The sequence below is a fragment of the Amphibalanus amphitrite genome, unplaced genomic scaffold (assembly GCF_019059575.1).
Source record: "Amphibalanus amphitrite isolate SeventyFive unplaced genomic scaffold, NRLGWU_Aamphi_draft 000127F_arrow, whole genome shotgun sequence".
NCBI lineage: Eukaryota > Metazoa > Arthropoda > Thecostraca > Balanomorpha > Balanidae > Amphibalanus > Amphibalanus amphitrite.
This window is the reverse complement of record NW_024881622.1, coordinates 888,182-902,387: the sequence shown is the minus strand read 5'-3', so window position 1 is coordinate 902,387 and position 14,206 is coordinate 888,182. Positions and strand designations below refer to the sequence as shown.

Here is a 14,206-nt window from a genome sequence, read left to right as displayed (position 1 = left end):
CTGCAGAGAGGTGGTGACGTCCGACTGCAGCCTGATGTCAGGCATGGAGTGACGTCACACTACACACAAAAAATCACATCTTGGACTCTTTTCTGAACATGATGAACATGGTGTATTTTGATAGATCGAAAAAGCACATGATTTATAAAAAGTTATCTCGAGACAAAAAAGTTGATCCCAGATGCCTAAGATCAGGCACACTTTACAGGCGAAAGGCGATATCACGTACACAGAGTGAAAAACCAGATCTAGCCACTGCCACTGGAAGAAAATTACCATTTCACAAATTCGGCCCATATCTTCCGGGTCTCCCTACACCTACACCTACTTGGAAGCAACTAGTTACAGGAAAGGCGATGGTATCATTAAATGGCGTTAGATATAAATGGGCAGAAAGCACCAAGAGTTCTACCAGAGTCCGTCATTGATCAGCCATGTCGCCGCACTGCGGTCAGTCCCCGGTTGTTTCCTCTGAGCCCAGATGGCTGCAGACTGGATAAATCTCAGAACTCTGCAGTCCGCAAGCTTGTTATCGACCAGGGTCGAGGGCGTAGGGGGACAGAGGCAGTGGAGATATAAATGCCAAAGCTATTTGATTAAGACCGAGGCAAAAATATAGAGCCCAGGCAAGATATCTACGTAAGTAGTTAGAAAGAAGGAAGAAGTATAACCCGCAGGAATGAATACTATTGCGTAAGCGTTATCCCTTACATATACCAGGCAAAAAAAAAAAACGTATCCCTTGCCTACATTTGATGTAACCAGGAGTCACACGGTTACCATCGCCATCAGCTGCACGGTTCATAACCACTGAGCAGTGCCTATAAACGGGTCGGCAGTGCCGCCCACCGTATAGCAGTCACAGACCAATAAGACCGGGCGGCACAACAGCCCGCCACCGACCGCGGATGACAGGGGGGACCCGTCAATGACCGGTGCTCGGCCGACTGTCATAGCAAATCAGGCCGAGCAAACACCCGCCGGCACACGCGCACACATACACGCGCGCACATTAGATGCGGGCCCGCAGTGGACCAGGCGCTGACGGAGTGTAGGGGAAGCCGGGGGCAGCCCGGCATAGTAAGCTCTTTTTTGTTTTTATTACATACCAAACGTGCTGTAAAAATTGTTGATATCCTGTTATCTAGATAAGTTAATTGGCCGTGTTTTCCCAAAATTCGGTTTCGTGGAAATAGTATAAGGTTGAGAAAATCGAGTTTTAAAAAAGTGTTGATTTTTCTGGGGTAAGCCCGGCATAGGGGTAACGCCGGCCACCTCCCCAGCGCTTTACAACGAGTTGAGTAAACCATTATGTGTCTTCCAAATATTGACGGAAAGTGAAATATTAAGGTGCTGATTAGCTCTGGACATCTTAGAGCTTATGTCACTATGGTATTTTAGCTAGCGTCTACCACATATACAGTACAGGTCGATGAAAATCGTAATGCAAAATTGACAAAAAAAATGTGTATTTCAAAATTCCTTAAAATTTATTTTTTATTTACCTAAATGCATCACATTGCAATCATTCGACTCGGCTGATGACGAAGAACACAACGGCACCATTTTTGAAGCTCTAGCTTCACTGTCTGTCGCGTTATTTGCAAAAACGTAGTTTGACCCTGGTTGACCTCAAGTGACATGACTGTTCCTGTAGCATACAAACATAAACTTAGTCACTTGTTGATATAAACTGATGAAGGGTAACTAAAAACCGTTAAAATGGAGCGGATATCTCCCATATTTACAGTAAAAACCAGGCCAGCAATCGCCCTTCATCCATACCTGATATTTATAGGCACTGGAATAGAGCGACAGGCCGAAGAAGCTTTGTCTATGATAACATGTTTATTTTCGAAATTTATCATTGATCTAGGTGTAAACCAAACCTACTCAGTACCTATTATCTCATGGAAAACAGTGGTTTAGTGGCATTGCTCTCGGTCGGGGGTAAGCTTGGCCACTCGCCCGGGGTTACCCCAATGTGCGAATTTTTATTTTAGAACAGTGATGTTCGAAAAAATGTCATACTTAAGCCAGCCTGCCTCGTCACCCCTCACTACAAACACTTAAACGGTCCTTACATAACATTCGTATAAATATTAGGACTGTATGGTAGGTATAACATTAACAGTGCAACATATCTCACTTTTTAGCTAAAACCCCTTAAAATATCATTTTTGCTCTATAATTTTAACAATATACATTTTTTTGTTAGCCTTAACTTTTTTGCTGGCGTTACCTTAGCTGCCACACTGAAAGGACAAACAGTTGAGCATTTTATTGTGAATAATTTAGCCGGAAACGGGGTGGCCGGGCTTCCCCCGCGCCCGGGCTTCCCCCGGCTTCCCCTATGGGAGGGCAGGATAATATCGCCGTAGACTGAAGCGAACGTATGAAGAACCGGTTTTGGTTATTCAAATTTAAGATTAACTAGGTAACAACCATCGAAAATCGCTTGTATCAGAGTTTCTCGAGCTGCCAACTCCATTTCAGGTAGCCTTATCTCAGTGTATGTACGGATTCAGAAATTTATTCACCCATTCCAAACGTATAGATATTCGAAACTTCCATTCCACAGATATTTCAAACATATCTATGATTGAGCTAATACCCACAGAAGCACACATCATTGCATGCTGCCGCGGTCCGATCCTTCCACAGGTCAATCCGCACAGTCATGTCCCCGTATCGTGACACATCCTCTTGGATAATTAATCAGGCCTCTGACAGGTCCGGCCACGCTGGCTGAGTTCCCATTAGGACAACACACAGGCAGGGTGACCGGGGGCGAGTGGGAGGCAGGACTGCCGTCCAAAACGGAAATAGAGCGAGGATGGTTTGTGGGCTGTGCTAAATGTTGTAATGAATCAAGCATGCTTAAAATGATAAGTTGTTGTTAGCGTTCATTCGTTATAATAAATGTAGAACAAACATCGCCGCCCCGCAGTGTGTCAGAAATAACTAAAGAAAGAATGCAAGAGCTCTGAAGCAGGTAGAAATTAATCAAGGTTTGAAAGAAACCTGAAATTTCGTTTATCTCAGCTGATGAGACAACTTCACACTGTTTAAAGCTGATAAATGGTTTAGTTTACCTTTACCAACATCGCCAACATAAATAAATACTTCTCCGGCTATTTGACATTCCTGAACGACCAGGGACCGACTCAAATCCAGCTACGACAGGCGACACCACCGACCCACCATACTCGAACAGAGGAGGAGCGGTCAGCACCCCATCACCCCGGCCAGGCAGTGACATTGACCTCACAAGCCCCCTGGCCCGCCGCCAACTAGTGGCGAACGCTGAGGCTTGTCGGCAAGTGGCACAATCCATAAAAACTGGGCCAAAGAGCCGGCGCAGTGCATATATGCATTGACCCTCCCCGCTGCTGAGCTGGTGCCAATCCAAATTGATGACAAACCAATGATAGGGTGACATGTCGCTAAGGATGAGCGAGAGCTGAGGAGCTGAGTGTGTGAGCCAACGACAGCCTCAGCCACGGCTGAAAGGGGGGAGAGCAGGGACGAACTGATGGTCGGTCTACTATTTCGTTCCATGCAATGTCATAGGGTTAATGTTCAAAACTGGGCGTTGAAGAAGGCTTGTCGGTCGTGCCTACGTGTCTTGGAAAGGGCATGAACCCATGCCCCCCCCCCCCCCCCCTGCAGTCGCCAGCGGATCGAACCAACTTCAGGTTAGCATGGCGACTTAACAGTAAGCACTGAGGTAACATCTTAGTGTCCACAGTCAGAACATAAATATTTATAGGGCGCAGTATAGCAGTTAGGCTAACGGACGCCTCACCGACACCAATCCACTCTCCTAGCATAGCAGCAAAATGACGGCAAAACAGCTTAGCTTCGTGACCTGCAGCCGTCTTTATTGCTTAAAAAAAATCTTGAAATGTACCGGACAACACCTGTTACAGCTACAATTTTTTTCTCAAAATCCTAAAAGTCTGAGAAGGTACACTGTATAAAATCAATAAATAGGACATAATCAATACAGTGATACAATTCATTAGAGCGCTGGACTCCCGGTAGTGAGAGCCCGGGATCGAGTCGCTCTGGCGCTCGATAGTTGCGACTCCTGGCGGGGATGGTCTGCGGTTGGTGGGAGCAGCCGCAGCCAGTTAAAGTCAGTTGAGTGGGACAGGCCTTGTCCGGCTTTAAAGACACGTTAAACTGTGGCAAACTGTGGCAAACGTTAAATTTTGGCATCTAAATCCTCGCATTACCCGGAATTACGTGATCGGACGGTTGGTGTACGAGTCTACGCAACAAGCTCTGCTTAGCGTGAGCTCCGGACCAGTCAATCCGTTCATTCAAATATTCGAGCAATTTTTTTTCTAAATAAAAAAAGGAGTCCACAAACAAATGGTCCCGGGTCCCTAAACTAAAACATTAGCATGGAAATTGTTGACCAGTCATAATATCGATAGACATCAGAACACAAGGGCAGCTATTATTACATTATGATGGGCAATCATCCTTATTAGTCATACACACGTGGCGGAGTAAAGCCACAGCACGTCATACACCATTGTATAACGAAAAGCATTCATTCATTCGCAAATTGTCCAAAAACCTTCACCAAACACCGTCTTCGCGTTATCGTTCGCTATAGCAAATCATGAATGCCCAATGACCGATTGAAAACAGTCCGCCGCCGCCCGTCGACAAACCCCCGCTGTTGGGCGTCCACACGGCCTGCAGCGATGCTGACAGCCCCTGTGCCCCCTACTCGGCAGATCAGCCTCCCCCGCCGCCACGGCGCCACCGGACCAATAACCTGACTCCACAGCGCGGCGCCGGGCGAATCGATGCGCCAACTTCCGCGCTCTCATTATATGAGGATGTATGGCGGGCCCACCTGGGGACCGTGGAGCGGCCAATCAGGCCCTCTGCGGTCGGCGCCCGAAAACGACCGACTCACCCGCCGGGATGTCCGTACTAAAGGCAGCACTGCCCCTCCCCTGCCCCGGAGCAGATAGCCGGAAGTAGGGTATTGGCAGAGTAGTAAGGGCCTGGCTGAAATGAGATCATGAGGCACGCGCCTACCTGAATCTGGTGGGGAGCTATGAGAAGTGTGATAATTAAAACAGTAAAAATATGTTATTTTATGTGCTTCCACGACTTTTTGTTTTAATAACTTTGAATTCATGGGTACCTATACCTAATTCATGGAGCGTTGCTGCGTTATACAGCAGGAACTCTACAAGGTATGATGAAATTCCCAGAGTTGATGTGAAAAGGCTTCAGTAACCAATTCAAAAACCATTTCATTATAAAAAAAAAATATTCGATCAAAACTCAATTGTAACGGTATTACTCACTGCGCGCATTATCGTGTATTGCGGAACAGCATAACTTCAGGCGCCTACTACTAGCGACATCTAGCGTGAAGAATGTAAGCTTGTATTGCGGCGCAGCATAACTTCAGGCACTGACTACTGACGACAACTCGGGACGCTATTGAAAAATAGATATGCAGCCATACGTTGAACTTGCCTATGCTGAGGTTGGATTTTAGGCAGTTGGACTTACCAATGATGAAGCCCAATGGTAAAAGGATTCGGACGAGACACCAGCAAACGCCCTCGCCAGCCATGGTGCCTGCTCTTAGGTGGCCCACTCTGAAACCAGAAACGAAACCAGAGTCAGATAAACCAGTCAAACATCCTGCTCTTCAGCTACCGGGCACTAACTATCTTCAGTTGGGACGGGAAAAGACGTTAGTGTGCAAGGAGCAGCGAGTTTAACTACGGATAAATGCCTATTGTTTGGGTTTCAAGGAGACCAAATCCATCAATGTCACTTGAGGGGTACCGAGGAGCAATTTACTAGACAAAGACGTCCAGGTAAGAATCATTAGGCAAAGTTCAAACGCATACTTGGTGATCAATTGGCGGGTACAAGCTTCCACATGGGCTTATAAGTTGCAAGCCGCAAAGACCGCGTGCTAAGCAGACTCGCTTCAAAAGCAATACCTGGACATAATTCTCATGACACCACTATACTTCCTTATCCTTGGAAGACAACTGTCAGTGAGTAGCCTAACCCATTTATATGTGGATCAGCATTTACCCGTCTGTCATGCATAAAACATACCACAATGCCGTTGATTGGTGGCAATAAATGCGGCAGTTATACTGTGCTAGGAGAAACACCGTTATGACCTGAAGAAGGTAGCGTCTTTGCGGGGTAAGTAATCCCGATAAGCGACACGGTACAAAATAGTGCCGATTATGGGCGAGACATGAACACATGAGCTCCCAGCATAAAAAAATATAAAAAAGAAATACTGTGACTGAGCCGATTTAACCACGTGCCAGCATTCCAATGCTCGTTATATTTTATAAGTTTGACATTCACTCTAACGCGAGAGGGTTCCTGCTGCTTCGACTAAACTGCGGCGAGTGAGCGGTTGTCCCGTGGGTGGGTATGTGGGCGCCGGCCAGCCACTGCAACTCGCTCCAAACCCACCAGCCGAGTCGCCCAGCGCGATGACGCTCATCAGGGTCGATACGGGCGACACGCCCGTCATTCAGACGCAGACAGCACTCGGAAGTGCTAACACACCGGCCCGGAGCACCGCCCCTCAGAATGGCCGCTCCGGACACCACCGACACGGTCACTGAAGAGCGCGAACTGGGGCAACATCCTTTGAGACTTTGTGGGTCAGTTTTTGCGCCATGCGTTGGACTGAAAGTGGTTCTCTCAGTGCAATTAGGATACAACTGAAAGAAGTCATTTCAAAATCTTGTTAGTCTTAGGGGTTTACTAGATTCTAGAAAACATATCACTACTCACTAAGCACTCATATGTAGAATAGTTACATGCTTATTTCACAAGGGACACAAAAAAATGCTAAGACCCAATAACAACATCCGGGTACGCTGGATTCTTAACGACACTCCTCAAAGCGGAACTAAGTGATCTGTACTCCAGCAACCACATGCATGAAACAGCATTGCCAGCAATTCATTGCGGCGGATTTGCACATTATGTCGGCAGAATGTGTCGGGGCTGGGTACGCTGTGCCGGTGTTCTGCACCCCCTGCGTGACCTCTAATGGCTGAGGCCGACTCCCGTGGGGCGCCCAGTCACAGCGGCACTGCAAGTGCAGAGCCGCCGTATTCTATCAGGGAAGTGTGTCCAGTCACGGGATTGGCCAGTGACACCGGATGTGTCGAGGGACTTTGTGGAGCTGCTTTACCCATAAACGTATTTGCTTGTCTTTGTGCACTTTTATTTTTATTGGCATATGCATTTATGTTGCACAATTCCATTGCTATCAGTGATACAGCATCTATAAGTGGAAAGCCAGCGGCCCGAGTGCCGTCAGAAAGCTGCAACAGGAGCAGATAGCTGCAGATAAATGCAATAACAGCAGATACCTACAGATGACTGCAATAACTGCAGATAGCTGTCCTGACACCCAAGGCGTCAGTAAACAGAGCTGCAACGACAGCATGCAGCGAACAAGGCCTCTAACGAAAGAACTGAGCTGAACACAGGGATTTTCACTGACAAAGAACTGAACCGGCAACAGATAAGTACACCAGCGATGGCTGCTTTGGCAACCAGGAGCTGCACTGGCACGAAGCGGCGACCCGCTCCGGCAGCTGGGAGCGGCGGGCTGCGGTCGGGCCGCGCTCAGCGGGCTGCGGTCGGGCCGCGCTCAGCGGGCGCCGTGGTTCGATCGCCCGTCGGAGGCCCTCCTGGCGAGCCGAGCCGGATCGGGTGTCACGGGGGAGCGGGTTCGGCCGCGGCTCAGAGTCCCAAACCGAGCCCCGCTGGTACGGAGTCCCAGCCTACGCCTAGTCCGGGCGGAGCCCCAGTCCAGTCTCACCCCCAATCACAACCCAGCCCCAGCTCTAGCTCCAGCTCCAGTCTCACCCCGACCCAAGCCCAACCCGAGACCAGCACCGATCACAGCCTCGGCCCGACCCCATCCGCAGCTCGGCCGCAGTTCCCAGCCCCGGCCCGAACCCCACCGCAGCTCAGCTCTGCAGTTTCAACCCCGAATCTAGTCACGATAGGACCTGTCTTTGAGCTCTGGCCCAATGGTCGCAGCTCAGCATACCAGAAATTTGCCAATCAGCGAGTTATGATGTCTGTGACCAGATAAAGAAAAATGTAGACACACAAGCGCCAGTGAGTTATGGAGATAGGAAAAAAAAGAAATTAAACGCATTCGGGATTCGAAGCATAGGTGACGAAAACCATTGCACATCATTTTTGTCATTTCGGAACGCTTTCATCTTATAATACAAAGGCTGCCAATAAATAGTAAAAACATGCACGAGGAGTTGCAAAGAGCATGCTGTGTTTTGATGTCCATTATTTAGGACGACACTGATGGTGACATGCGAGACGCCGAGCTGAATTAATCCAGGGACATAGCCATCGACCTGAGCAACTTATGGCTTCCTCCCAATGACTTTGTAAATTTGAACATAGAATTTGAACATCAAAGGCTTGTGAAGAAAATACTTCAGTGACTCAACTTTGGACATAAATAGCAGTATTTAGGTCGATCGCTTACTTTCATTTATAAAATTTCAAAGTGACTATCTCAATCACATGGTTTTTACTTTTTATTCATTTTAATCGCTATCAGCAATTAATTTCAAAGGAGCAAAAGCATATAACGTTTTAGAAGCAGCGAGGCATTATGGAATCATCCACCAGGTTCATATAAGGTACGTACTTTCTTCCATTTCTCGGCTAGGATTCCCAGATGTCCTGGGGCACACGCACATGCACACGCACACACACGCACAGCGGACGGGTCGCGGGTGACAATCGATTGTGTCTATACGCTCTGGCGGGTGGGGTGGAGCCAGCAGTGCGTTTGGGAGGAAAATATCGGAGATAAGAAGATTGTAGGAAAATAGGAACATAATTAAGGACTGCGCAAGGGGCAATCACTTTTTAAGGTAGCTCTTAATTTCAATCTTATCAGCAGTAATGCAAACACGCAGCGCTTCAAAATGTGATCAGATTCAAACAAAGCTTATCCATTGACCGTCTGGCGACTATTTATACAGTAGCAAAACTCGTCCTACACCGTATCAAAGGATAGCTATATCTTGGAACAGTTGCATGCAAGATTCTTACATTGCATGCGGCGGACACCATGTATTCCAAGCCTATGTAGAGTCACGCTTGTAATATGGCAACGGGCTCCAACAAACAGCACATGTAAACCATTTCATTCTATCGTGTACTCGTACCGGGCTTCTCACAAAAGTCGGACCAATTTCTTTTGCAGATAGTGGACTGGAAACAATATTTAAACGAAACAAATGCACGTGAAAAGAAAGCAAATTTTTAGAAGATTTATATGATACCATACTTGTTGAGTTTAAAAAATGAGACTGTGGTCTTAAGACGCAAAAGCAAACTCAAAGAAATTCTACTTTCAGAATAAGTCGGTCGTTTCAACAAAACGGAACTTCCGCAATCTTTTTTTTTTTGCAAAGTGAACATATTTCACATTGTTGAAAGTTTCTGGGCCGAGGAAATGTTAACTGCTGGTTCAAAGAACACAGCGGCGGCTGCAAACCCAATCAAAGAAGCCCGGCGAACGTCGCTCGTGTGAGAGATGCGCTACCCAGGCTGTCAACGGTCAGTGATACCGGATGACCCTGACAAATTTTTGGAGTGTCCTGCAGACCACAATGGGCGGCGATCCTGAAGCACTCAAATGCCAATAGTTCCAGCTAGACTAGACGTTTCCACGGCCAATACCGCTAATGAAAACCGGGAGTGGGTGCAGGAGCGCTCCGGGCAGCGTGTGATCTCGAGGTTTGAGACACATCTGTGACCAGCGTGCTCCCCGGGCTTGACCCCATCGGACTTTTTCCTGTAGGACCACCTTAAGTCCCAGGTGTTCCGAAACCACCCAAGAAGTCCCAAAGACCTGAAGGGTGCAGTGAGGTCGGCAGTGTGTTCAGCTGCCACCTTCCGTGTGCCGTGCTGCAACAGAGGCCGCGCTGCGCCGGGCTTAACTTTGCATCGAGCGAAACGGGGGTCATCTCGAACAGGTTCGGCGCGGCTCAGTTAGGCGATCGCCGACGGTCGAATTCCCCTGAAACAAAACATTTTTAACCAGGCTTTCAGGTGATACCTGATTTATTTTTGTAACACTGACACATCCTAAAATATATTAATTATAAATTCATCCGACTTTTGTGAGAAGCCCGGTATATCTTTTTCATTGAAAACTATCCTGTCGTCATTCGTCACATAAGTGTGAGTAAATAAACGCGCTATCTCCTTCGATCGCTGACACTAGCTGCTTTGGCAGACGTCTCAGGTCTCCAATGAATGCTACCTTTGATGATAGGGATTTGATATATACCAGGGCACGGGGCCATTAAAACTTCGTATATGCGTCCTATCTCACCATGTTATAGCGATGAGATAGGTACTAGCCGTCACAGTAAATGAAAAGACGCAGCTCTCAATCCTATACTATGACCATGCTCGTGATTTGATGACACCATGGCAATGAAATAGAAATAAATAAAATAACTGTAATAGAGTGAGACTGGTAAAATATTTACTTGTTAAGGACAATGTTTAGTGTTAGCCAAGGTCTTTGGAGATTTAGAAGGGCAGTCCGATAGTAAACACACATTCCTCCTCTCTTCGGTACAGTGTGGAAGTTTCCATCACGCCAACCCTCACCTTCGTCGAACAGAGGCCACTCCTCGCCGCAGACTGCCCAGTCGCGACTGCATGCCGGTCGACAGCCCGGACGCGTGTCGATTTCTGGTGGATGAGGCGCGACTCTCGGGTCCCCCTCCCCGCGAGGTCGGGGCGGAGCGTCCCTTCTGAGATATCCAGTCTACTGCCGAGGTCAGCTCGGCGCCGTCGGCGTCCGCGGTCAGCATGTCTGTCTCCGAGGTCAGGCTGGGCCTGCCGTCACTCCTCCAGTCCTCGTCTAGCTCCTGCAGACGCTGGTGAGCCATCATCTCTGAGGTGTCTTCACTTCCGGCGCAAAGCGGGATACCGCTCACCACTTGATTGTGGCAGAGGGCTTGTAATTGTGAACAGGTGGGTGCCAAGTCATGCCAACGACTGTCACATTAGCGTCACTTACGGCTGTATGCCACGCCCGTCACTTATGCTTCAGAAAAATCGCATTCACTTATTCACCACACTTGTTGGTTGTCAATTCAAAATTGAATATCCCTGAACGGTGAGCCGGATCATCCACGCTTCACCAGTCTGGGTGAAGATACAAGCCTCGCTGCCTCGCCAATAAAAATCCCTGAGTCAGGATACACGCCTCACCAACACTTGTGCTCTGGTGATGTTTCTGTCCCCGATACACAGCACGTTCACAGCACACAGTTGGCACACAGCTTCAGCACTGAGCGAGAGGGAGGGCGAGGGAGACGGCCGAGTTCATATCCTGATAGCAAGTCACTGATAAGTGCCCTGCCACCCCTGCCTGTTTGTTTCACAATGTTCAACTTTGGGGTACCGCGCTCGAATAAAGTGTTCCTCTTCCACCACCTATTTCACCAAATATTCTCCCACTTGTTTCGCTGCTGCTTCCACCTTATGATCGACCACAATCACCTTTTCAGTCGCTATCGCTTCATTCTAAAACGTGGCTAGTTACCGTGATATCGCGGCTACTGCACAAAATTCCCCACCGTCACAACATTAAAACGCCGTCTTTCGTAGTGTCCTCACTTACTCCCACCACTGCCACCGCTCAAGTAACCGTCACTGCTCGCACCACCTTCACAGTCTCAGAATCCACAGTATCCTCGTCGCCACCGTCGTCGGGTCGCCGCACACGGCACCGTCGACGGCGTCGCGACAGGGGCGGCTCGCTGCCAAGTGCCGTCGCCGCTCGACACGTGCCTCTCAGGGGAAGGTCGCCCGCCTCACTGGCGCACCTGTGTGTGTATGCACGGCTGTGTGAGGCTGTATGTGTGCGGCGCCACGTCACAGCCGAACTGGGCCGGCCGCTGTCGCGACGTGCGGTGAACTGGCTCGCGCCGGGCGACATAACAGCTGACCGATAATGGAGACGCTCTCCGTGCGACGGTACGCGAGAGGGCGCTGTGCGCAACCACAGTCAGAGGTGACGTCATAGGTGACGTTATACATTCAATGGCATCATACGTCATATAATGATGACGTCATACGACAAAGCCCCAACAGGGTGAGCAATGCAGGAAGGTAATGGCATGATAGCGCGCCTAATTTAATTTGTAAATGTGATCTGTGGTCCTTTTCAAATGTTCGTCATTGTTCCTTACCGACAGGTAACTGACGTCCTATACGGTTTGTTGGATTCACGGATAAATACTTTTATTACCTACAGTTGTCTGTCACATGGATATTTGCGCTAACACATCGAACGGGCTTTCTTTCGTTGTTACACATTTAAAAATAAAAGGCATCACCTTATTCAGTTAAAATTGGGACGGTTATAATTCAGAAAGCCAAACTATTTATCCTTCTATTTTTAAGAGTCGAGACAAAGACGCCTAATTTAATTTGTAAATGTGTTAAAATTGTTTAAGTGACGGCACCAAAAACGTCTATGATTTGTCTGGCAATATATTCAAGCGCCTCGCACCCCAACCGTTCAAGTTTGCTTTGCTTGGATGTAACATAATACCTTGTTATGAAAACCCTGAGGCCTGGTATTTCTCTTTGGTAGGTAACACCGCTTCTTCTCTGTGGTAGGTAACACCGCTTCCAAAACAAACGTAATACACAATATTTACAGGTTAGTTGCCACAAGCAGATGATTAAGTTGCCAGAAAGTAGAATGTGCGCACGTAAGGGCTTAAATCGAAAACGTGGAAATATTCCCTTCAAATAAATGATCATACTGTATTTTTGTTTGTACCCATCCCACGATTTACGAAATTTGTGCGTGACACCTACCAAAGAATCGCTAATAAGCGTCCTGTAACAACCGAAAACCACAGATAACAGTAGTACTACTGTAATCTGTGCAAAAACTAAAGCAGGGCACAGAATGAGAGTACTGATTGCGCAGCTGAGGGATGGTCAAAATAGCGAGTTATAATGTAAAACAAATATATTAGGGTGTTGACTTGGCATCTGTGTGAACCACTCACTTCGGCCAGGAACCGCTTCGAGCTGGATTGTGCTAGTTCCCCGACACGGTCTGACGAGGGACGCCTCACTTGTGGTGTACGAGCTGATGCTGACCGGCACCTGGACTACTTGGTTTTACTCTCACATTTTAAAGTGCGCTCCATCAAGTCCAGATTCATACAGTACGATATCATGTTTTTATTCCACATTCATCGTGGGAAGCTGGACAATGATGTGTTAGTCGGTGCGTTCGGTCTTGCCGTACCGGCACGGAGGACGAGGAGCACGGTTCTGTGGAACACACCGCGCGCGCGAGTGAACACTGTGCAACGATGTTTGTTTGTCAGGATCCCAGCTGCATGCAACTCATTCTTGCTCCATGACCCGACCACCGACTTCTTTACTGGTAGTTCATACTCATTTAAAACACGCGCTATCGGCTTCACAATTACGCAAGGCACTTTCATGTGATCTTTTACATCATACTCACGTGCTTTACTTTTATCGATCTTGTATGTAGGTACCGTCTATGAGACTTCTTACCTATTAGTCATAGTGTGACCTCTTACTCCTTAGTCATAGGTAGTTCTTTCTCATGAACCGATTTTATGTCTACTGTTCCTGTGATTTTATCTTGTACTCAATAACTATATACTCCTGCCGATTATAAATTTACCGTATTTATCACATTTTCTTACGTTTATTCTTATGTAGGTACTGTCATCTTGTGTATTGCTTGTGTGTAACTGACTTCGTCAGTAAAAGGGCGATGGGCCTGTTGGCGATCTAATAAATACAGAATACAGAATACTTGTATGCTAAATGACAAGTGTGTATGTAGTGGAGTGCGGATGGGATTTTCTAGGCTCAGTTCCGTCAAATAATAAGTAAAATGAATACCTGTAATGGATAAAACATACTTGTGTCTCAGCTTAACGACAGCAGCTGTACCGCCCGGCCAACATCGCCAGACGAGTGACGTCATCACAGGCAAACCGTGTGAGTGGTCAGCCCGATATAAACAGTGGGAGAGAGGACAGCTGGCTGTCGCTGCAGGGTCGCCGAGCGGCCAGAATGACAGCAAACAGACCCGAGT

At 47.7% G+C, this 14,206-nt stretch overlaps 1 protein-coding gene across 2 annotated transcripts in view; it reads right to left on the bottom strand.

Moving 5' to 3' along the window:
* The window catches only part of LOC122381805 (piezo-type mechanosensitive ion channel component-like), a 97,504-nt gene extending 86,323 nt beyond the window's left edge, over positions 1-11,181 (bottom strand). For both annotated transcript variants that reach the window (XM_043366466.1, XM_043366467.1), the window contains exons 1-2: positions 10,705-11,181; positions 5,551-5,639 (exon numbers count right to left, since the gene is read on the bottom strand). In XM_043366466.1, coding sequence (XP_043222401.1) covers positions 5,551-5,639; positions 10,705-10,991 — 376 coding nt within the window. In that variant the 5' untranslated portion in view covers positions 10,992-11,181. The remainder of the gene's footprint in view (positions 1-5,550; positions 5,640-10,704) is intronic.
* Positions 11,182-14,206: the final 3,025 nt, after the last annotated feature.